A 25,183-nucleotide genomic window follows, 5' to 3' on the forward strand; every position below is an offset into this window, starting at 1 on the left:
TTAATTGATTGTGTTAACAACATTGCTGCGGATAGAGCCGAAATCCTTAAGGTTGTCGAATCGTTTTATCGCGAAATGTATGAGAGCACCAACGCAAGGCAAGATCAGCCCCTGCCCAAAATCACAAACCAGGGATCAGAATTAATGCCAGAAGTAACACCATACGAAGTTAAAAAGACACTTTCAGATATGAAAAATAATAAATCCCCTGGCGATGACGGAGTAGTGATCGAGGCAATCAAACAAGGTGGAAATAAAATTATCCAGGTTTTGGCCAAACTTTTCACCGAAAGCATTTACCAAGGAAAAACCCCTTCCTAATGGAACAATAATAATGTTGAACAATTATTTATATCAGGCTTCCTTAGAGGTCGGACTAAAGATTAATATCAACAAGACGCAAATAATGACTAATCTGGTGCTAAATCATAATATTGTTGTTGATGGAATTGATATTGAGCAGACTGTATCTTATAAGTACTTGGAACATGAAATTCGGTTGGGAAGAGATAACCAGACGTGCGAGCTCCCACGTCGCATAGGATAAACCTGGGCAGCGTTTGGTAAACTGAGCTATGTATTTAAATCGGACTTACCCATATGCCTGAAAAGGAAAACCTTTGACCAGTGTGTATTGCCTGTACTCACTCATGGAGCGGAAACATTAACACTCACAAAAAAGGTAGTGAACAAGATTTGCATAACTCAGAGGGCTACGGAGAGCAAGATGTTGGGTGTCTCCCTGTGGGATCGAATCCCAAACGAAGAAATACGTCGTAGAACAAAAACAACGGACGCCGTCGAAATAATCGCGTCGCTCAAGTGGAATTGGGCAGGACACGTCGCCAGATTGTCAGACCACCGATGGACAAAACGTATTGTCGAGTGGAGACCACGAGAAGAAGCACTACAGAGCAGAGGACGACCACCAACGAGATCTAAAGCGTATTATCGGCAACTGGATGCAAGCCGCACAAAATAGAGAAAGATAGAAATAGCTGAGGGAGACCTATGTCCAGCAGTGGACGAGTACGGGTTAATGATGATGATGATGATGATGATGGATTGATTGTGTGAGGAAGTACCCAACTATTTATAATATCTATAGTGGGTGGACTACCAATCGCCTTATCCTTCTTTCATCTTCAACCAAAGCTACCGCTAATGGTAGCAATTCCATGCTTGTAAAATTAGTTTTTAATCCCACTCAAGACACTCGCAAATAAAACTAATTGGAAAAACCCGTGCAGAGGCCGGAAGCGATCAGTCGTAGCAAATTAAAACCCTGTGAGGGGCTCGGTTGTTCCACGACAACTGTCGTACACTTCCCGTCTTAACATAAATGATCCTTTTACCTCGTATTGACGCCGTCCTTGTACAGTTATATAAAATTGCGAGCTCTCCAAATGCCTTTCCTGGTCCCATGAGGCCCAGAACGTTACCATCTTTAATGATTTCAAAGTCACCTTCTCCAGACACAAATAAATGCACTCCCGTCTCGCCTTCTTTCACAACCAATGAGCCTGCTGAGAATTCTTTCACATACATAGCATCTACCATCTCCCGCACCTGTGATGTGTCTAGATGCTTTAAGAAACTGTTGTCCATAATGGCTCCTTTGATCAGCTGTTTGGATCTAAAACACCAAAAAATAGTAATAAAACAATATAATGGCTAAACCCGAATGAAAAACTTAAAAAATGACACTGGGAATATAGGAAACTAGCAGTTGAGCAATTTGGATCCTTCTTTATGTAGCATGTTCTTTAGCATCTAGTTTGTGTTTGTATCTCTGAAGTTGTTCCAATGAAATATTTTGAAATGCTTTTTTCATCTTTGATTGAATAGTAAATAATATAAAAATGGATCGACGATATGGATCTATGCCATTTCGTTCGTTACAATCCGGGACTGCATGCCGGTGTTTGTTTTGGTTGGATCAGAGAGAGCAGCATATGTGCCTCCTGATGAGAGACTAATAAGTTTGGAAACCGTTAGATGTGCTTGCTGCACTCTCTGATTGGACTAGAATATGGTACGGCTGTATTTTCGTCTTGCAACGAAATTGAAAATGGTTATTCATTTTTGATTTACATGTTTACTCTGATTGAAGTACGAAGGGAACCATTCTCGTTGGAACTTTACAGCGTTGAGTAGATGGGACGTGAATTATAAATTGTAAAATTCCCTCATCTTCCTTATTATCAGCATCCGTATGGCTTGCAAATTGTAGAAGCCTCGGAGGTGTAACCAGAGAAGGTTCCCATTGCTTTCAGTCTGGTGGGATATAGAGTAACAATGCCGCTAAGGCATTTATGGCATTTCGTTCGTTGCAATCCGGGACTGCATGCCGGGGTTTGTTTTGGTTGGATCAGAGAGAGTAGCATATGTGCCTCCTGATAAGAGACTAATAAGTTTCGAAACCGTTAGAGGTGCTTGCTGCACTCTCTGATTGGACTAGAATATGGTGCTGCTGTATTTTCGTCTTGCAACGAAATTGAAAATGGTTATTAATTTTTGATATACATGTTTACTCTGATTGGAGTACGAAGCAAACCATTCTCGTTGGAACTTTACCGCGCTGAGCAGATTGGACGTGAATTATAAATTGTAAAATTCTCTCATCTTCCTTATTCTCAGCATCCGTATGGCTTGCAAATTGTAGAAGCCTCGGTAGTGTAACCAGAGAAGGTTCCCATTGTTTTCAGTCTGGTGGAATATAGAGTAACATTATGTTGTTTTCTATGCCACTAGAGTGAAAACAGTATTTTGCTAGCAGTTGCCGCTAAGGCATCTATGCCATTTCTTCGTTGCAATCCGGGACTGCATGCCGGGGTTTGTTTTGGTTGAATCAGAGATAGCAGCATATGTGCCTCCTGATGAGAGACTAATAAGTTTCGAAACCGGTAGAGGTGCTTGCTGCACTCTCTGATTGGACTGAAATATGGTGCAGCTGTATTTTCGTTTTGCAACGAAATTGAAAATGGTTATTCATTTTTGATAAACAATATAAATTTGGTAAAGGGCTTTAGAATTTTTAGAAGTTTTAAAAGTCCTCGTGCGAGTGATACATGAACGTATCTACAAAAAATTAGACGATAGCATAACAGGAAATCAACTGGGATTTAGAAAAGACTTTGGCACTAGAGAGACATTATTTATAAACACTCATAGAACGGGGTTGGGTTGTCAAGTGTGACGTATTTATATTATGTCTGGTTAACGTTGAAAAAAAAATTAATGCCTTCGACAAAATAAAACGCAGAAAGCGAGCAAACATATATTACGAAACACAGAAATAGATGAGCAGAAATGTGAGAATCATTAAATCGATTTCAGAAAGCCATAATTCTTGTAGACCATAAAGAATCTAAAGAGATACCTATGAGAGTGTGAGAGAGAGAGGAAGAGAGATGTACGACAAGGATATGTACTATTCCTTCTTATTTTTAATATGTGCTCAGAAGAGTTGTTTAAAGGTGCACTGAAAGACATCAATGAAGGCCCACTATGAATTAACGGACCACTAGTGAATAATCTCAGAAATGCAGACCATGCAGCCCTTCTCTTGTGGACAGCAGAGAAGGGTTGCAAATTTTGTTTGATCACACTACGCACTACTGCGAGAGGTCTGGCCTGGATTTGAGTACAAAATCAAATAAAAATCATTATTATCAGTAAGAAAAAGATTGAAGACGAAACAATCCTTGTTAAAGGAAAAGCTTTAGAGAAAGTTCCCAGATACAATTGCTTGGGATGTGAGCTAAATGAACAATGGAACCGCAGTCTTGAAATAAAACCATGGCCAGAAACGCTTTTAATACGACGAAAGCAATACATATTATGCAATGGAAAACTGGGAACAGAAATCAGAACTAGAGTATTGAGATGCTACGTATCTCTGTCCTTTTATATGGAGTTGAAGCGTGGACAATATGGACGCAACTGAAAAAAGACATGCAAGATTTGAGATGTGGTGTCATTGAAAAATGTGGAAAATATCATGGACACAGTACGCAACCAACACGAACACATTAAAAATATGAAAAAAGAAAAGCAATTCTCAACATTGCGAAGAAAACAAATACGCTGGCTTTGACCATACAAGATATACAAGGTGTCCCGAAAAGATTAGTCATAAATTATACCACACATTCTGGGGTCAAAAATAGTTCGATTTAACCTAATTTAACTTAATACAATTGTGCTCATAAAAAAAGTTACAGCGCTTTAATGTTACAAAATGAAAATCGATTTTTTTTAATATATCGAAAACTATTAGAGATTTTTTATTGAAAATGGACATGTATCATTCTTATGGCATGAACATCTTAAAACAAAATTATAGTGAAGTTTGTCAACCCCATAAAAATTTTATGGGGGATTTGTTCCCTTAAACCCCCCAAACTTTTGTGTACGTTCCAATTAATTCATTACTGTGGTACCATTAGTTAAACACGACGCTTTTAAAACTTTTTTGCTTCTTAGTCTTTTTGTTGACATTTTGCACAAATTTGACTTTAATTTTTTTTTTAAGATGTTAGACAAATAAAAGTGAAAGGAAAAACAAGATCAGAGAGACAACGAACGTCCTTTTGAAAAATGTAAAATAGTGGACTGGAAAAATAGAACCCTTCATAACCGGTACAGACTGAGTAATATGTGCCATGATGATCGCAAATGTCTTTCAAGGATGCGGCACACGAAGAAGAAGAAATAGTTAAAACTTTTAGCAAATAATTACCTGAAATCTTTGTCAAATTTGGTGATGGATATGTTGACGGCTTCTCCGGTTGCTTCACTAGATTCAGCTGAAACTCCTTGTTTCTTGGAATGGTTGCTACTATTAAGAGTGAGTAAGTTTTGGGGAACGCCGTTAGCCATAGAATGCTGCTTTTGGATATTGGCAAGTAATTCTCCATCTCTACTGCTGGTGTTGGTTTGTTGTAGAACACTCTAAAAACATACATTTGAGTTATAAACAAAGAGAAAATAGTAGATGCTTATCAAATATAAATTTATATGACCTATAATATTATTTTACTACAACCAGCTCAACTTGGATGTCATAGTAAAAGGGCTGCTAAGGATGAGATGTCGACTAACGGTAAACTTTAACTTCATCAACTTATGGGATAATATAATAGCAAGTTACGATTTAACTGCCTATTATTATTCTTTTCCTAGTACCACATCCCACTTGAAGATAGGCCGTTCTTCTGTATACATCTTTATCTTTGTTGTATAAACATAAAATGATCTGCAGTTTACCAACTAAGGACTTAACTCCCAATTAACTCAATTAAATCACTGAAAAAAGAATATAAAAAATACTGCACAAATTTAAGGAATATCTGACAGACTACCAAAGAAGTACATACAACACCCTATAGCATAGTATAACAGAACACTCTCTTATACGGAGTTATAAAAATTCACAAAGAAAACGTTCTCCTTTGACCTGACCAATTAGTAGCAGCTTGGATTCTGGGTTCTCCTTACAGCAGACTATCAAATTTTCTCCTAGATTATAATACAGCTTCTATCACACAACATCTTTTATCAAAACCTCTCAACAATTCTTGCAAAAACTATCAGATATAGATTATAATTCCAACAGTATGCTAGTCAGTTTTGCACACTTTGCACAGTTAACACTTATTTTTAAATACAGTCGAACCCGCTTATTGGAATAGCCTTGGTACCAAGCAAAAGTATTCCTATTACCGGGATATTCTAATAACATATCATTGGTGGCTAGTAGAAACTCAAATTTGTATTTCTTAAACCGGGATATTCCTATAACCGATATTCTAAGAAGCGAGTTCGACTGTATAATGATATCTATCAACATAATTTCGGACTACATTAAATCGTTATATAAAAAGGTTTATTTGGTTTTTCATATATTTATACAAATTTACACCTTCAATAGGCGTCTTTAAAATATTTCTAATAATTCGGATCAAAATATTGAACAATTATTAACATTTTATTACAAACATTCCATACGTCTCTGTTGTGAGTATTCACTTAGACAAATAGTAGTCAAACTATTAAAACCAGGAAGCAGAGTAATAAATGTAAAAGCTGTTAAATGGAATTATTTTGGTAATGTTTATTTATATTATACATCGCAATGTACTTAATCCTTCCTATTTATTTTAATCAGTTTACGTACGTCAAAGATATAATAACGTCCTTAGTATCAACATGATGGCAAAAAATGTATCAATAATTTTCTGTCCAAATTTAATTATAATAAAGGTTTACTGATATTAGTAGTTGGAGTTTATGTTGTAACGTTGATCAATATTTTTTTATTGGTTGGTATTATTTATAGTGCAGTTTTTATCTATTATACGTTTTGTCGTATTATATTTAGAGCAATTTAGACCATCTAAGGAGAGCTAGATTCTGTAATAATTGGAGTGTTGTGAAAAAATATTAGAATTGGATTTCGGATAGGATTATTAATATTTGGGGCAAACGATACTTGACGCCTTAAGTTTATTATATGACTTTATTCTGGTTGAGGCACACCAACTTTCAAGAAAATTATTTTGAAACACTGCAATTTTCACTGTTTCGAGCTCTTTTTCGATTATAGTTTCTAAAATGCTGAGGCAGACACTTGATATCACTAGTCGGCTAGCAGGACTAATTATTAATCTTCTAATCCTTATGTCATTTCCTTGTATTGTATTGAAACGGATCGGCGACGTACAGTAAATTTTCAACGATAGTGCTGTTTCTAAGGTAAATGTATATTCTGTTGTTGGATATTCTGGACGTTAAGATGATCTTTTTTGATTGTAGTAAAGTTCCTCATGTTTTTATATATTTGTGTATCTTTATATCACGTTTAAATATTTGATGATAAAAAAATAGTTGCTTGTTCTTTAGATGGTCAATTTAAGTTGCTTACGTCATTAAAGAAGGTTAATGTTGGAGATGTTGAGGATGAGGTTGATGCTGAAGTTGTTGATAATGATTTGCTGACTGCTATGTTAGTCTCTAAATTGCTATCCAATTTTAAATTTTACTTTATTCATTTGTTAGTGATCGAGTGAGAGCCGGTAGTGATTTGGTAATGAACTAGGCTTATGGGCTTTTTTATATAAGCACAAATGGATTTTTTGTTGGTACGGTTTGAATGCAGTAATTTTCAAAAAATTTCAAAATGGCAAAAATTTCAAATTTCAATATAAGGCAGTTACCGGAAAAGTGCAGGAATGCATAAGGGTGAAGAGGGCTGGTGCCCCCCCCCCCCCCAGCGCCGTTTTCGAAAAGGAGCCGGTATAGGTGCCGAAATTTTTTTTTAATAATACCGAAATTACCGTGTGACGGATACGTGCAGAAACCAAAATATCCGATAATCAAATGTTTGTTTATGCAGGGCAGATCAACAACAGATGCAATTTTCACTAGTAATACCACTAGAGGTCAAATTATTTCCGGAAATTTTTTTGAGATCATGAATATTTTGAAAATTTCCCGAGTCGCAGACGAGGGAAATTTTCTAAAAATATTCATGATCAAAAAAAATTTCCGGATATTAATTTGACTTCGCGTGGTATTCGGTAAGAAAATTCCACACCAAATTTGCATTTGAAAATCCAAAGCTGCATGAACAGATTAATAGCGCGCCATAGCTTTGTCAGCAATTATTTAGGCTTTCAAATTCGTAATTTATATTCATTTTAGTTGCATGGGAATACCATTTCAAGATAGAAAATAGTATATTCTTCAATTTTACATAAGTTTTGAGTAACTACAAGTAATAGAAAATTATTTTTTGGCGTTTTTCTTAACGTGCGTTATGCGCGTTTTAATGGTATGGAATTCATAACCAGCGTCAGCAAGCATCAATCATAGGAGGCTGTGATTATTATATTTTGACACTTTAAAACATCAAAAAAAAACTCGCGTTTTGTTACAATAAATAATATTGCACAGTCAGTAAAATCAATAAAATTCTTTGTTTAAAAAATGAATCGATTGAAAATCATACAATATGCAAAATATGCGTGAAATTATCTGATGTAAAGATCAATCATCGTACCATGGCTTATTTATTTGAATTAATAGAGGATTGTGGCTTCAACTTGAAGAAAGAAAATCTGTTCCAAATTGTCCACGAATATTTGCGTCTAAACTACGCAAAATTGAAAGTACTGAATGGGAAAAAGGTAAATAAATTAGTGTCTAAATATTATATATATTTTATTAGACATAGAAACTTAATTGAAAACATTCAAAGTCCTGCATTTTCGCCATTAGGAAGAGAGGAGGTGTCCGAAGTATATAGAAAACATCTTAGCTTTGTAACTAAAATGAATCAAAACTAAATTATGTAAACAAATAAAAACCAGTCTGTCAAAAATGTTCTGTTATTGTCAACGTCAAAAAATTTCCACTATAATTCGCTGTTGGGTACCCCACGAGCAAAAAATTTCCGATAAAATACCTCCGTTGCCATGGTGATCTGTCAAAATAACGTATTTTGATTGGTTCAAAATTACAGGTGTGGAATTTTCATTATAATGCAGCTAATAATTACAGTAATAAAGAAACACACGCTCATATGGTATTCATTAATCTTGAGAAAGCATTATGATGATAGAATTCCTCGAAAGATTCTGAAGTGGGCACTCAATAACAAAAGAGTTTCAGGTGAATATGTAAAAATTTTGAGGGGCATGTATGTCGTGTTAGTAGGAAATAGTGAAAGAGACTTAGAACAAAAACTGGAAGAGAGGAGACAAGCTCTTGAGGAAAAAGATTTAAAACTTAGTAGGACAAAAACAGAGTATTTGGACATGAATGTGAAAAGTAATAATTTTAACTACGTAGGAGCAGTATTATATAGTAATGAGAAAATAGATAAATATGCATGCAGTAGAATGAGAGTTCGATGGATAAAGTGGAACAAAGCGAGTGGTTTGCTGCGTGACAGAAAAATTCCAACGGAGCTGCAGGGAAAATTTTATAAAACAGCTAACAGCTATAAGGCCAGCTATAATGTAGGGATCTGAATGTTGGGCAGTTAAAAAGAAAGAAGAACAACGAATGCATGTGTCAGAAATGAGAATGCTTCCAAATGTGAAACGAATTCCGTCAGTGAAAATGTAAATTGTTGGCCTTTCAATCTACACTTTCACTATTCATGTAACATCCGCAGTGTATATCTAAAGTTAATAAACAGTCTTTTCAAAATGGCGAATACGATTAGTGTCGGGGTGGAGTTAATAAGTAAAGCATTACTAGAAGAATGGCGAAAATTAGAAAAAAATCAGAAGGAGTTTGCCTCTTTAAACGAAGAGAATAGACATCAGCGCTTCCTGATCCACTCTTTTCTCACTTCCTAATTTTTGCTAACTCTGGACAATAGCGAGTGTGTATAGTTTTGATTTTTGATTTTATGTCGCCTATATTTAATCCCGATAAATGTGGCTCTTTTAATACAGACCGGTATGCATTTTCACGGATTATATTTTATGGTTTTATGGTAGTCCTCAGATTGAATATTCCACAGGCACTCATGATTCCGATATATTTCTAGAAATATATGCATATGTTTGTCTTTCCATTGAAAAGCCATTTTATATATCAAAAAAAATTATTTAACAGCGTTTTAATGGCATGGAATGTTCAATGATCCGAAAAAAACAAGTTTACACTTTACACTAGGGGTTGCAGTGGATGAATCATCGAGCCAGTTCATCGAAAGTAGGAAGACGTTCTACTTTGTTCACTGTTTACTTTGGATGTGCATCTTGGATGAAATGTAGATGAAGAGTATGTTTATACCTTTCATTGCGGGTGAATCATCCGCAATGTACCTCTAAAGTGAATAAGTGTAAATTCGCCTTTAGCCCTTATTTTCATTAATGTTGGATCAGATAACAGCGAAACTACAGGGTAACATTCCCTAGTGCTTAACAGTGGCGGCCCGTGAGGTAGTGCCATAGAGCCATGGCACTACCTTGCTAACTATCCATAAACATATTTTTTATCTTCAAAACTTTTTAATTCCTATTAATTTTTTTGTGTGTATTTCTTTTGATCTTCATAAATTATATAAAATATGGCAACTATGGGCGCAATACAATCCCTGCCGACAGCGGAGAGTATTCGACAGGAGAATCTCCTTCGCGCCGAAGTCAGTACTGGCACGAGCAAAGAGAGAAAGATTTTACGAGCATTATATGTTAGTGACAGAGAAAGAGCTATATTGGACTATTAGTATACCTTACATTAGAATCTCTGTGCCAGGCACGAGGGTATGAAGCCAGACCCCGGATTACGTACACTCGATACGCATCGTATCCGCCATGTTTTCCCATAAGGCGCTACAGTAAAACATGGCGGATACGATGCGTATCGAGTGTACGTAATCCGGGCCCAGGTCTATTTATTTTGAGTTTCTTTACGTGCTGGTTTGTCGCTTTTATTATGTATATTTTCTGTTAAAAAGTTTTTGTATTTATAATTAAACTTTTAGTGCATCATGATCGTGGGTATTTGATAATATTTTGATTATTTATTAAGTTTAATTTATTAATTGACAATAAAGATTAGTATTTTAAAAAAATTTTTGGTGGTTTTTCGCTAGAAAAAAAACTACAAATGTTATAAGGTGTTGTGGAGCTTTCGAGTTAGCTTTAAGAGGTCACGACGAAAAAGAAAATTCAGAAAATAGAGGTATATTTAAGGAGCTGGTCAATTTTAGCGCCGAATTAGACAAATACTTAATGGTTCATACTATTCAAAGTACCAGATCTTTCAAAGGTCTACCTTCTCCGGACATTTAGTTGCTTCTAATTTATTTATGTCCGAGGAGTTTTCTGCTTATAAGCATCAGTTCTCCGAATCATTTCTTAATGAACCATGGAGACAATTTTAATTTTTAAGCAAAACTCGGTTTAAAACTGAATTAGAAGTAGGTACTCTATTAGCGAGACGAATTAAGTACTACCTCTGGGGCTGTTTCGCTATCGGTTTTATTGTAGAGGGAAGGTTTAAAAAGCACATTTGAAGAAACTATTAAACTTTTAAGTATTTTAGTTACCATTCCTATATCAACATCTGAAGCAGAACGCTGTTTTTCGATGTTTACATCGAAACCTAGTGCTTTAGGTATGCTATCTGCAGAAAAGCATTTTGTAAATTGTATTGATAATTTTAATTATAAAGTCATTGAAAACTTTGCAACCAAAAAATAGAAGAATGAACTTCATATATCGTAAACTTTAAAAGTGACATTACAAAAATTTGTGCATGTGTGTGAATAATGAAATAGTATTATTTTTATAAATTGGTAAATAGAGACTAAATCGTAATAACAATTTTCAAGCACTATCAGCAGTAAATGCTGGTGGTAGGTTAAGAGGTTTTTATTATTAATTAATTTACGGAACTGTTTTGATCAATGTTGGACAATTTCTTGGCACCTCAGATCAATAAACTTAAGATATAGATAAAAGTATCTGCGCATATTTTTTTTTAGTTTTTGTTGTCAGTATACATTTTTTTGACAATATCGTGAATCCGTCACTAAAAATTTTGGCGGCTGCCCGAGTTGTGGCACTACCTTCTTAAAGTGGTACGAGCCGCCACTGGTGCTTAATATACATATTATGCTGTATGATGTAGTGTTAGTGAACACCTACATTAGATCCGTATTTATCCGATCCGATCAGATCCGTTCGGATCCGATCCGACGCCGGATTAGAAACAAACTCAAGGTATTAAAGCGTAGGGCCTACCTACAGTGCAGTGGGAAGCCCGATCCAATATCGGGCGATTTACGCTTTAATACTTTGAGTTTGTTTTCAATCCGTCGTCGGATCGGATAGGATCGGAGAAATACGGATCCAATGTAGGTGCAGCCTTAGTAGGAAATAGTGAAAGCGACGGTCTCCCCAGGAAAAAAGGTTTAAAACTCAGTATTACAACAACAGGGTATTTGAAATGTTGATTTAAAGATATATTACTACAAATAAAATGATATCTTTGGATGATGAAATAATCGTGAAGAAATAGTTTGAATTACATACGATCGGTATTACAAAGTAGTAGGGAAATATATGGAGATACATGCAGTAGAGTTAGGATTGGATGGATGAATAAGAAGAAAGTGAGTGGTATGTTGTCTGACAGAACAATTCTAATGAAGTTAAGAGAAAATTATATAACACAGCCATAAGACCAGTTATAATGTACGTAACTGAATGTTGCACAGTTAAATAGAAAGATAAAGAACGAATGCATATGGCGGAAATGAGAGTACTTAGATGGATGAGTAAAGTCAGGAAGAAAGGATGAAATTAAGAATGAGTATGTCAGTGGAAGGCTCCAATTGATACCAAAATGGGACCATAGGTTATGATGGTTTGGTAATGTTCAACCTCGAGACGTTAGTCATCTAATAACAAGAATTGCTGATCTGCAGGTTCCTGGAAGGAGTAGGAAAGGAAGTTCAAAGAAGTCCTGGGATTGATATGACCCAAGATAGAAACTTTTGGAAAAACATAATTTGGAAGCCGACATCGCCCAAGGGTGAAAGCGAAGAGAATGAAGTGAAGGGTACATTCCATGTCAAATCACTCAGGCAAAAAATTTTGGATCTCCGATTTGTCGGAAAATTGGTATATAGCTTCTGCGGGACGTAAAAATAAGATATTTAAGGTCAAAAAATCTTCTTCTTCTTTTTTTCTCAAGTGTGATTTTATGCGATTTTACAGTGATTTGGTGTTTATTTAAACAAATTTGCATTTTCTGTCGTAAAGTATCAATGAAAAACATAATATTTTAATAGAAAGGACTTAAAAATGTCATTATATGGCATTATAACAAGTTATTTTAAATCAAAACAAGTTTTTAATCAAATTTTATAGTGTAAAAAACGTTAAAATACATTTTCCTCCATTCCAGATATCCAAAAGATAGAACTTTAAGTGGTTAGAAAGATTTGAATTATATTACAATACCAAAAAAGTTACATGCAGTAATATCAGACTCAAAAGTATATATTAGTCCAGTCGGGATAGCATTTGACCTTGAATGCCGAGCCACCGAACAACCGAGCTGCCCAAAATTTTATTTTCCTGATCTTTAAGGGAGTCAATAGTAGCCTAAATTTAAAATCACGAATGAATTCCTCCGTTACGTTAGCCGCCATCTTGATTTTAAAGGAGAACCTGTTTGGCTCAATATCTCCGCCATTTTTAATTTTTCGACAAAAATGGTAGGAACTGAAATTGTTGCAAATAAATCGTATTTACAATTATTACAATTTCTTTTTAACAATTTTTGTCATGAGGTCGATATTTTCGAGTTAATTTTACTTACAGTAGACGCCTATATTTTTGACTATAATATTGCATGTAACTTTTTTGGTATTGTAATATAATTCAAATCCTTCTCACCACTTAAAGTCCTATGTTTTGTCTATCTGTGGGAAAATTTTCAGCCAAATCGATTATGATGTATTTTGGGAATGGAGAAAAATGTAAAAAACGGTATTTTAACGTTTTCTACACTATAAAATTTGATCAAAAGCTTGTTTTGAATCAAAGTAACTTGTTATAATGCCATATAATGACATTTTTGAGTCCTTTATATTAAAATATTATGTTTTTCATTGATACTTTACGATAGAAAATGCAAATTTGTATAAATAAACAAATCACTGTAAAATCGCATAAAATAACATTTTGAGAAAAAAACAAGAAGAAGGTTGTTTGACCTTTAATCTTATTTGTACGTCCCGCAGAAGCTATATACCAATTTTCAGACAAATCGGAGGTCCAAAATTTTTTTTGCTCCAAAATTGAGTGATTTGAAATGGAATGACCCGAAGATGTTTTAAATGGTCTTAAATGGATTGAATAAAAATTATACTCACAATTTTTCTCCTCTGTACTTAAAAAACACTTTTATTTCACTTTTAGGAAAAACGTATTTTTAATATTTTGTACAAACCAACAAAAAACACATTTTGGTTGTAGATGAATTCAAACCAATTTGAAATAAAACATGCTTTTCACTTAGTATATTTTTTACACTTAAAAAACATTTGTACAAACAGTACAGTAGAAAATAAAAATACCACATAATTGTTTAACTGATAAAACGAAATATTATTAGAAAGGTTACAGTAGTTAATGAACGATCCATCAATGTAGTCATCAAAAGTCTATAAATAGACAAAAAATCTGATCATAATAATATAGTTTACGCAATTGACTTCAATAAAAGTATATATTGTCGTGACAAACGCCATATGATCTTCGGCAGATGGTGGGTTTGGGAAATTCATAATTTTTATCTGAATATTACAGAAATCAGATACCTAATTAGAAACTGAAGTATATTAGGGCTGGATCCCGTGTATGAAAAATAAGTTGATTAATAGCAAGCTGAAAATTTGTTAATAGCTTAAGGGGGTCTAGTCGGACAAACTTTGATGTATGGGAACACTGTAACAGGAAAAGTTTTAATTGTGGAACAGGTTAACAATTTGGAACGTCAGACCACGAAAACGTCCCATGTATTTTGTCGGAGAACCTAATTGTAAGCAAAAACTGTCCTATAATTTGTTTTTGAAAAGTCAATACTTTGTGAGTTATTTGTGGTTGAAAATTTGTCATTTTCATTTAAAAATGTCACATTTTCGGACGGTTTTTTGTGAGAACCTTAAAAATTATGCATCTAACGATAAAGCTTTATAAAACATTTTTGTAGCTTATAAAAAATCAAAGAGATTCGTTTCTTCATAAATCTTCTAGTTATAATACAAAAAGAGATATGGTAGGTGAAAAAAGGTTTTTTTTTGGTGTATGCTGAAATCGGCGTGTTCGACTTAAAATAACGAGAAATGGTCGATTTTAAGGGTATCATGCTACAACTATCTTTTGTAGTGTTTGGAAAGACCTTTAAAACAATAACTGTTAAATGTCAATTACATTCAAACTGAGTGAGATATGGTGCAAAAACAATAGATGACTAATTTATTTTAAGATAACATGCGAATTAAACCTCATCCATTAGATTTAAATGCATCGTTTTACTTCTACAATACCTTTTGTTATAGTATTATTTATGTGTTTAAAAAGTTGGACGGGTTTGAAATGCATGGTTTTTGAAAAATATAAGGCCAAATTATAGAGCGCATTTTTAAATTTTGTTAAATTTTTTTTTTCTCCATGTAACTAGAAAATGATGATACAGTAATAAAAGAAAAAACAAAAATTATTACCTGAAAAAACCGTACATTTTTGCACTGTGTCTTTTTTTCGTATCTCTTATAATTGTCGAGTTACATGAAGAAAAAGAAGATTTTTAAGAAAATTTAAAAACGCGCTGTATAATTTGATCTTATTTTTTTTTCAAAAACCAATCCTGTCTAACTTTTTCAACATAAAAATAACATTATTATAATAGGTATTGTAGAAGGAAATCGATGCATTTAAATTCTGATGAATGAAGGGTTAAATATACTTCTTATTTTTCCTTAAAATACATTAGTAATCATGTTTTGTACCATATCAAGGTGCACATCAAGGTTTTTTAAGCACTACAAAAGGTATTTGTAGCATTATACCCCTAAAATCGACCATTTCTCTGTTATTTTAAGTTAAATACACCGATTTGAGCATGCACCAAAAAAATCTTTTTTCACATACCATATCTTTTTTTATATTATAACTAGAAGGTTTACGAAGACATAAATATCTTTGACTTCTAATAAGCTGCAAAAATATTTTATATAGTTTTTTCATTAGATGCATAATTTTTAAGGCATTCGCAAATAAGCATCTGAAAAGTCTGGTCATTTTTCAATGAAAATTAAAAATTTTCAACCACGAATCACTCAAAAAGTATTGAGCTTTTGAAAAAAAAATTATAGAACAGTTTTTGTTTGTAATTAGATTTTCTAGCCATTTCCATCGTTATTTTGACCAAAAAATTGTCCACCCTCGAGAAGGGGTGGGACCCACCCTCCAGGTTAAAAGCGCCATAGGATATAGGATAGACTTTGTTTTTTGAGCTATTCCCTACTTACTGTGACAATGTCAAGTAAATTGATGCAGTAGGATGGAATTCGGAGCTAAATACCCTCACTGACTGCACTAATATATTTTCCAGACACAACTTGCTAATAATTGGTTGGATTCATTTTTTTTCTAAAAATTTTCTGAAATTCTAAGATTAAACAAATCATCTGGGAGTTTTTTTAAAAAGGATTAAGAGGAAAATTTAACTTGCACTGAATAAGTCCGGTTGAATGTGTTTAGCAATAATTATTGTTTGTTTTATGTTTATACTTATGTAATATTGTCTCCCTGTGACATTTTATTAAATAAATTTTACATGGAGGTAATAAGAATAAAATTGTATAGAAATTTATATTGAAAAAAATTTAAAAAAAAACAAGAAAAAAGAAACAAAAAGAAACAAAAAATATTAAAAAACAAAAAAGAAAACAAAAAAAGCAAAAATAAATAAAAAAGTATAATGAACTATAAAATTAAAAAGAAAAAAAGATTAAAAACAAAAAGAAGGTCTAAACCTCCGAGGTGTCGAAACGGATTGAAGTCTTAACGCTGTGTAAAAAAACTTATTAGTATTTAGTATTAGCATTTAGTTCTTTTGTCGTGTTTTTTTGATTTTTATTGATTTCAGTATCTACCTATGTATGTATGTGCGTGCATAAGTATTATACAGTGCGGTGGAATAAGTGTTGCCCCCCCTGTTAACTTGTTTATTTTAAGAATATAAGCAAAACGCTCGGACAGGTCGATTTTTAAACTAAACATAGTATATTATAGCATCAACGTTTCGAACTTACGCCATCCCGCTTCAGGTGACAGCCATAACTTTGATTTTTTTAAATGGGAAAGTACATCATGTGACACCTCATTTAAAAGCTCTTAAAATACTGAGTTCAAAAATGTATAATACTTTAATCCTATTTGAGAGCGTAGGCGCAAAATTTCGGTCGAATTCTTTTTAAATGCAATCATTGTTTTCGAATCCTGAAAAAAACTAATAAATATTTTTGAAAAATTTAAACGCAGAATAAAATATTACAGTATTCTCGATGGTCCAAAGTCCCTGAGAACTCATATAATGTTTATTTTAATAAGTCACAGTGGTGGAAAAAAGAGAAAATTCAGTGTGATTTTTAATTTCAAATATATCATTCAAAAGAAACTTTTTTATTCTAAGGGACTGTCAGCCCTCGGTAATAATCTAATCTTTCATTCTGCGTTTAAATTTCTCAAAAATACTTATTAGTTTTCTCAGAATTCGAAAAAAAATAATGCGTTTAAAAAGAGTTCGACCGAAATTTTGGGCCTGCGATCTCAAAAAGGATTAAAGTACTATACATTTTTGAAATCAGTATTTTAAAAGCTGTTAAATGAGGTGTTACATGATGTACTTTACCATTTAAAAAAATCAAAGTTATGCCTGCCACCTGAAGAGGGATCGCGTAAGGTTCGAAACGTTGATGCTATGATATACTATGATTAGTTTAAAAATCGACCTGTCCGAGCGTTTTGCTTATATTCTTAAAATAAACAAGTTAACAGGGGGGCAACACTTATTCCACCGCACTGTATGTGCGCACATGTACGTAATCTTATTATATTTGGAATATTGTAGCAAACAGTAATTTATTATCTATCGTGGATGAACGAATCAAGTAATCCAAAGGCCAATAAGGAAGAAAAAAATTTTTTTTTATAATTTTTATCTAATTATTACAGAATCTAATTAGCTAACTCAAGTATATTATATTACGCAATTAACGCAATAAACTAATATTATATATGGATTTATTTTCCATACACAACTCGCTAATAATAGGCTGGATTAAAAAAATTAGCGCCGCCATTTGCCTTGAATGGCGTAAAATTAAAAAAAAATCGAAATATTATAATAGCCTGGGACCCAGGGGATGAGTATGCACTTTTATGTCCCCTCGGTACCTTGACGTTTCTTTTATATTTGTATGGTGCGTGCCTAAACATTAACTGGGAAGATAGAGAAGTAAATATTAATGGAAGAAAACTGACTCATTTGAGATATGCTGACGCCATTTGAGATATTCCGTGAACTTGGAAAACACAAAAATAATGACGAATACACCCAACATTAGAAAAATAACGTTCTTTTTCTTCATCTTTTTGTGTAGACATGACTCTGTCTGTTTTTCAATGTGCCTCCAGTAAGTTGTCGTTCCATCGTTTTCGTGGTCTTCCCACTGATCGTCTTCCTATTGGGGAACCGTCTCTCGCCGTCCTTACTACTCTGTTTGTTGTCATTCGGCTTATGTGGTCGTTCCATTCTGCTCTTCTGTTTTTCACCCAGTTATTAATGTTGTCCACAATGTTGTTGTAGAAAGGCCTTTTTAATAATTCTAAGTCTATTACCACTTCTGTAAGATCCGAATGTGTTGCTTACAGCATAACTCCTAGTACCTATTTATTGGTCATGTTCATATATTTAATCATCACATTATATTTCACAATTTTACATTTATGTTCGAATATTTCTAACACCAATATATGGATATTTGATAATTTTTTATTTTTAACATCAACATAAAATATAAAGGAAAAGATTCCTCTCATTGGCTGTATACCATAATAAAAACTTACTAATGAAGTAAAAACCTCACATGTAGGTAGGCGGTATATAATTTATTAAAAAATTTTTTCTAAAAATGATCCAAGATGGATAAAATCACAAACGTTTTCGGACCAATCAGTCCATCATCAGGTGGTAGAAACCTAAAATAAGCAAACCACTGTATTAAAAAAGCCAAGATGAAATTTGACTGTCTGAAAGTTAGGAAAATTACAACATGTGGTTACTTACTTCAGATCCATAGTAGTTGGGACTAGCTACATATTTAGGTCAAAAGACCTTAATGTAATAATAATTATGCCATTTAGGCTACAAAAATGTCGACAATAAGTCGATGTCACAAGAAATTAAATTGTAACGGTATTACAAAGTGGTCTTCATCTTGGCCTCAAACTGACAGACTAAAATATGACATTGAGCGGATATTGACAAGACCTTCTAGGGAATTTTATGTGTATGTAGTTATATTGTATTTTAGAAATGCAAAAAATATAAAAAATATTTTTACTTAACTGAATGAATTTAATTAGATATTAAATAAATGAGTAAGAATAAATAATTTAAATTAATAGTCACATGAAATTATTTATGAAAATTTCATGGCGGTGAAAGCGAAAATTTTGCCAACAGGTAATGACGTCATTTGGTAAAAAGAAGAACAAAAAGAAAAATAAACTGAAGAAAAATAAAAATAAAATAAAAAGAAAATTATTAGATAATAATTATAAGGTAGAAGAATTAGTGAATAAATCTGGAATTTGGCTATAATGAAATGTAATATATAGTATTTTTACTACAAAAACGTTATTACGTAGGTCACAATTTTTGACGTAAGAGAACTGTCAAAACATTAGAATGTGACTTTTCATTATTGCCGTGTTTATAATAAACATAGCAATAATGAAAAGTCACATTCTAATGTTTTGACAGTTCTCTTACGTCAAAAATTTTGACCTACGTAATAACGTTTTTGTAGTAAAAATACTATAGTTGATAGTCATAATGTAACAGTATAACTGGTTGTCTAATTTCAAGTAGATGTAATAGGGTGAATAAAACACAACTAAGTAAAATACTATGGTTTAACGGAATTGAGATTAAAGTACTAAATGGATGTATTATTTAAGAGAAAGTACTGTGAACTGTAAATAAGAAAACGATAAATGAAAGTTAATATGGTGTGAAGTAAATAATGATATGATGCCAGTAAAAAGTAGAGGAAGGTCTTGCTTGTTGAATATAACAAAGCTAATAGAAAGCAAAATGAAAATGTTTGTGGTCAACAAACTGACAAGAGACAAACATGCCCAAACCTACCTCCACAAAGGATAAGAGACAGTAAAGGCACACACATATCTGCCAGGTTATATTCAACAAGCAAGACCTTCCTCTACTTTTTACTATACATTTATCACACCATTACCTACAATGTTAATCTGAGAACTATTTTGCCAATTTGTCATGATTATTATGTGAATATTATTCTAAAATACAATATAACTACATACACATAAAATTCCCTAGAAGGTCTTGTCAATATCCGCTCAATGTCATATTTTAGTCTGTCAGTTTGAGGCCAAGATGAAGACCACTTTGTAATACCGTTGCAATTTAATTTCTTGTGACATCGACTTATTGTCGACATTTTTGTAGCCTAAATGGCATAATTATTATTACATTAAGGTCTTTTGACCTAAATATGTAGCTAGTTCCAACTACTATGGATCTGAAGTAAGTAACCACATGTTGTAATTTTCCTAACTTTCAGACAGTCAAATTTCATCTTGGCTTTTTTAATACAGTGGTTTGCTTATTTTAGGTTTCTACCACCTGATGATGGACTGATTGGTCCGAAAACGTTTGTGATTTTATCCATCTTGGATCATTTTTAGAAAAAATTTTTTAATAAATTATATACCACCTACCTACATGTGAGGTTTTTACTTCATTAGTAAGATCAACATAAACTTTAAATTCATTGGCTGAAGTAACAAAATAGTTCATAACGTCGCATTGACAATCTGTCACTGGCATACTTCTAAAGTTCTTTCACCTTTCATCTTTCAGTTCAGTTGACACTCAATTTTCAATATGTAAGGTTCATTTCTTGCATATCACATCCACGTGGGTTAGAGTCCTGTGTCATGCCCCGCGCACTCTAATAAAAAACATGTAATTGTATTTATTTTCCTTCCATTTTGTCAGAGGCGCTGATGTCGGCATTGTGATTGGTGGAACATGACTTTTGACAAATCCTGCGCTATCTGTGAATCTGTGTTCAGTGTTCGTGTTCGTTCGTTCTTTGTCGTTCAGTTATTTTATATGGTCGGTTATGTGATGTGTTTGTGTCACCATAAAAAGCTGATATTCAGTCGTGTTTTTTGATATTTTTGTTATTTTGTAATGGAGTACCTTTTTAAAGGTAAGTTTTTCTGATTGTAAGGTAGATATTTTCTGATTGTAGGTACTGTTTATCCAACAGTTTTAAAATATGCCCTATTTTACTGTTCAAAATAAGAAGAACGAAAGTAAATTGCAAATTACATTGTTGTTTATTGGAATAATTATTAGCGCCATTTACGTTCGTAAATGTTGCGTTCTTATGTTGCACAGTAAAATATTCGTTGTCGAAGTAATCCAAAACCGGCGTATGTTCGTGGAATGGCCTATACACACTTTATTTCGCGTTTTGTTGTCAGGTCTAATGGCTCCGTTCAGCTGTTGTGTGCAGACGGTGGAAAAATTCAACAAGTAAACATTTATTTAATCCAAATTAAATACTCATATTTCCATGTAAAATGTCACATTATTGTAAAATAAATAAGTAAGAAACAAAAGTTGTTTGTGTTTACCTTTATTGTCCACTTGAATAAAATATTAAATATTGGAAGTACCGTATGGAGGCTATGTACCTAGCATGGAGGCTAGATTATGGCACCCTTCCTATCCAATCAACAACAAGAACGTTTAAAATTTCACACCTATCATGTCGAAGCTACAGACCACTTATGTGGAGGCCAGATTTGTAGTATCCTTCCAATTAACCAGGTGCTGAAATACGTGACATATTTTTTGAAGGGTAAGATCGCATTCTACCCAATCACACAACACTTTTTTCTATGTCCTGTGTTGCCCTGGGTTATATCCAGGAATATTTGCAACATCCATCTGTATTAATAATACTATGTAGTATTATTTAAGATCTTGAAACTTTTAAAGGGTTTTTACCCATAACTTTTTGGTGGCTCACGCATGCATGTTATTGTAAGTATGGCCCCTGTCACTTTTTAACCTTAGTCAACTTTTATAACATTGTCTAATATAAATTAGGTTATACTTACTATTTTAGGGCTTAACACCGATGATGGATTACCTATTAATCCGAAAACGTTTTGTTTTGTGATGTAATCCTTATTGGGGTATTTTAAATATACCTTTAACAAAGGATCTTGTATTTTTTGTTTTGCAAATTCTGCCTTTCATTTCTTTTTCGATATTTTTATTTCTCCATATTGTGTCATTCAGGCAGCCTGCGGCTCTGTTTGCTTTATTCACCTGATCTTCCACTTCGGGTTCGAGCTTTCCGTAGCTAGATAGTGTGATGCCTAGGTATTTAAACTCCATCATTTGTTTTATTATCTGACCGTCCAGCTCTAATTTACACCTTATTAGATTTGTTGTTATAACCATGCATTTAGTCTTTTTTGGGGAAATTAACATGTTAAACTTTCTTGCGGTTATATTAAATTGGTGCAGCATAAGTTGTAAATCATCTCACTTTGAGAGATTAGTATTGCGTCTTCTGCTTAGCAGATTATTTTAAGTTGCTTTTCTCCCATTTGGTATCCTTTTTTGTTCTTACTTTTTTTTTTATATTTTTTAAATAACGTTGAACGACATAAGTTTAGAAACAGTAAAGGAAATACATTTACCTGGGACAGATAATGAAGGTCAACATTGAAAAGCAAACTTCCGAAATTACCAGAAGAATAACGTTTGCGTGAGCAGCATTTGGAAAACTGAGTTGGACCTTGAAAAACACTAAGATAGAACAATATTTGAAATCCAGAGTTTATGATCAGTGTATCCTCTGTAGCCCCTATTCTCACATGAAGGGCGAAGGAAAAAACAGGGAATGTCACACTTTAAAAGATATTGAGATAGTTATACTATCTAGTAGATATTTTATGTATTTACTATTTACAGTAGACTGGTAGATAATAACTTGGACCGTCCGATAAAATATGCCTATTTAAAAAAGTACTGCGAAGGATAAAAACTGGAAATGTCCACGCCTTTAATCGTTTAGTTTCCTTGTTTTTTTTTGTTAGAAACTTCTTCTTCTTGGCGTGCCTGTCCGTTCCGAACGTTGGCGATCATTCTGGCTATGGTGACTTTGTTGGTTGCTATACGGAATAGTTGTGTTAAGATTTTTCGCTACCATGCTTTCAGGTTACCAAGCCAAGATATTCTTCTTCGTCCTGGGGCCCTTTTTTCCATTTTACCTTGTAAAATGCATTGGAGTAGCTCTTATGTGCCTTGATTTCTCATTATGTCCCAAGTACGGCCCTTCATGTTGTTGACTAAATCTGAGGTTGTGGTTATCCTCCGTAGAGGTAGTACTTCTTCATTGGGGACTTTGTCTGTCCATGGTATCTTCAGGATCCTTCTGTACAACCATAGCTCAAAAGCCTGAAGTGTTAGAAAGGGCACGGCCAATAAAGTTACAGTTAAGCGTAGTTAAGCGTATAGTTAAGCGTAATAGAGTTTTCCAAGAAATTAATGTGTGCTTTAAAGCATTAATGTTAATACATTTTGTAACTAAGGGCAAAATTGAAAACCTACAAAAAAATTTAAAAGCTACAGGAACTTATGGACAAGACAACCGTTGTAAGCATAGTTCCCAGCATAGAAAGTTGCATCCAGAATCGTGAGAAGCAATATATAACCATATAAAGTCTTTTAAAACTAGATTATCCCATTATAGTATATATGAATCTAAAAAAAGTATTTACCAGAGAGTTTGAACATTACAAAAATGTTCAACTTGTTCAAAGAAAAACATCCGACCATTAAAGTTTCTTACGTTACATGTCGGCAAAATTTTAACACGAAATTTAATTTGTCCTTTGGTTACCCAAGATCAGACATGTTAAGCATGTGATGAATTCCAGGCGAACATACTATCAAAAAATATTGTTTGCCTTTTGTTATAATTTTCATTGCCATTTTTGTTGCCATAATTTTGTTTTCAGCCTTTCTATCAGTTGGTGCAACTAATGTTTGTAACGTAAAATAATAATGTAATGTAAAATACAATGGGATGTTTGGACAGTCCTTGTTTTTTTTTCAGTTTTTATTTGTAGTTAGGTACTTTCTTAATTTTTTTATCTCGGTTCTTCGAAAATTTGGTTAAAATGTGTTTGTGTATTTAATACAATGTACTTTAAGTTTACTAAATAAAAATAAATACTATATTTCTTCAGTGCAATGGTTTAAAGATATGTATTCACAAACATTAAATTTCCTATTTTCTCAAAACAAAAATATCGTGACATTCCTTGTTTTTTCCGTAACCCTTCACATATGGTTCACAGGCGTGGACACTCACCGATGCCAATATGGATAAAATAGTAAAGGCATAAAGAGCGATGGAAAAATCAATTCTCAGGGTGGGACGTCTACACAAAAAAACATTAGAACCAAAAATAAAGTAAAAGACGAAGCCGAACATGCTGCCAAATTAAAATGGAGCTTCGCAGGACAAAATACCCGACTGAAGGATAAAATATGGAAGCGCAAAATACAACAATGGAGACCATGATTAGGAAGGAGAAGCAGAGGAAGGTCACAAATGAGATGGGCTGATGACATTAAAAAGATTGGAGGACACAACTGGAAGCAAGTGACGCAAAATAGAAAACACTGGATTGAATTGGGTGAGGCCTATGTCCAAAGTTGGATTACTTAAGGCTGAAGAAGAAGAAGAGGAAGAAAAAGTAATATTCTCCTGTACCACTACCTTTCGAAATATTTCAGTTTTTTAAGTATTGCAGAATCGTTATTTATTTTGAAACCCAGGTGAGTTATTATTATTAATTTTTGAAATGGTTAACCGTTAACTTGTATATGTGTCACTATCGATAATTTTATCTTCAGATATTATTATGTAGTTTGATTTTCTTGATTTTTTTTTATTTTCTTGACGTATACCTTCAGCCATATAGGTCGCCTTGTGCTACTACTTGGTCTAATTGATATTGCGATTCTATTGAATAAAAAGAAGTATTTGCTTTTACTTACAAGTATTTAACTAATTAATTAATAGTAATTGAATAAAGTCTTTTCTTTAATGCTTTATTTAATTACTATTAAGTAAATACTTAAATACGAGGAAGTAAAAGCAAATACTTCTTTTTATTCAATAGAACCAATGTCGCCACTTGCTAGTAAATGTAACATCTGCGTCTCATAGGTTGTTAATATTTGGTACTGTTGATTTTATTCCAGTTAGATTGTT

At 33.3% G+C, this 25,183-nt stretch overlaps 1 protein-coding gene across 6 annotated transcripts in view; it reads right to left on the reverse strand.

Annotated features, from left to right (window-relative positions):
- Window positions 1-25,183, reverse strand: part of LOC114333043 (cGMP-dependent protein kinase, isozyme 1) — a 286,543-nt gene that overhangs the window by 51,472 nt on the left and 209,888 nt on the right. For all 6 annotated transcript variants that reach the window (XM_028282878.2, XM_028282884.2, XM_050641966.1 and 3 more), the window contains 2 exons: window positions 4,745-4,956; window positions 1,356-1,636 (listed from right to left, as the gene is read on the reverse strand). In XM_028282878.2, coding sequence (XP_028138679.2) covers window positions 1,356-1,636; window positions 4,745-4,956 — 493 coding nt within the window. The remainder of the gene's footprint in view (window positions 1-1,355; window positions 1,637-4,744; window positions 4,957-25,183) is intronic.

This window comes from Diabrotica virgifera, chromosome 1 (genome assembly GCF_917563875.1).
Source record: "Diabrotica virgifera virgifera chromosome 1, PGI_DIABVI_V3a".
NCBI lineage: Eukaryota > Metazoa > Arthropoda > Insecta > Coleoptera > Chrysomelidae > Diabrotica > Diabrotica virgifera.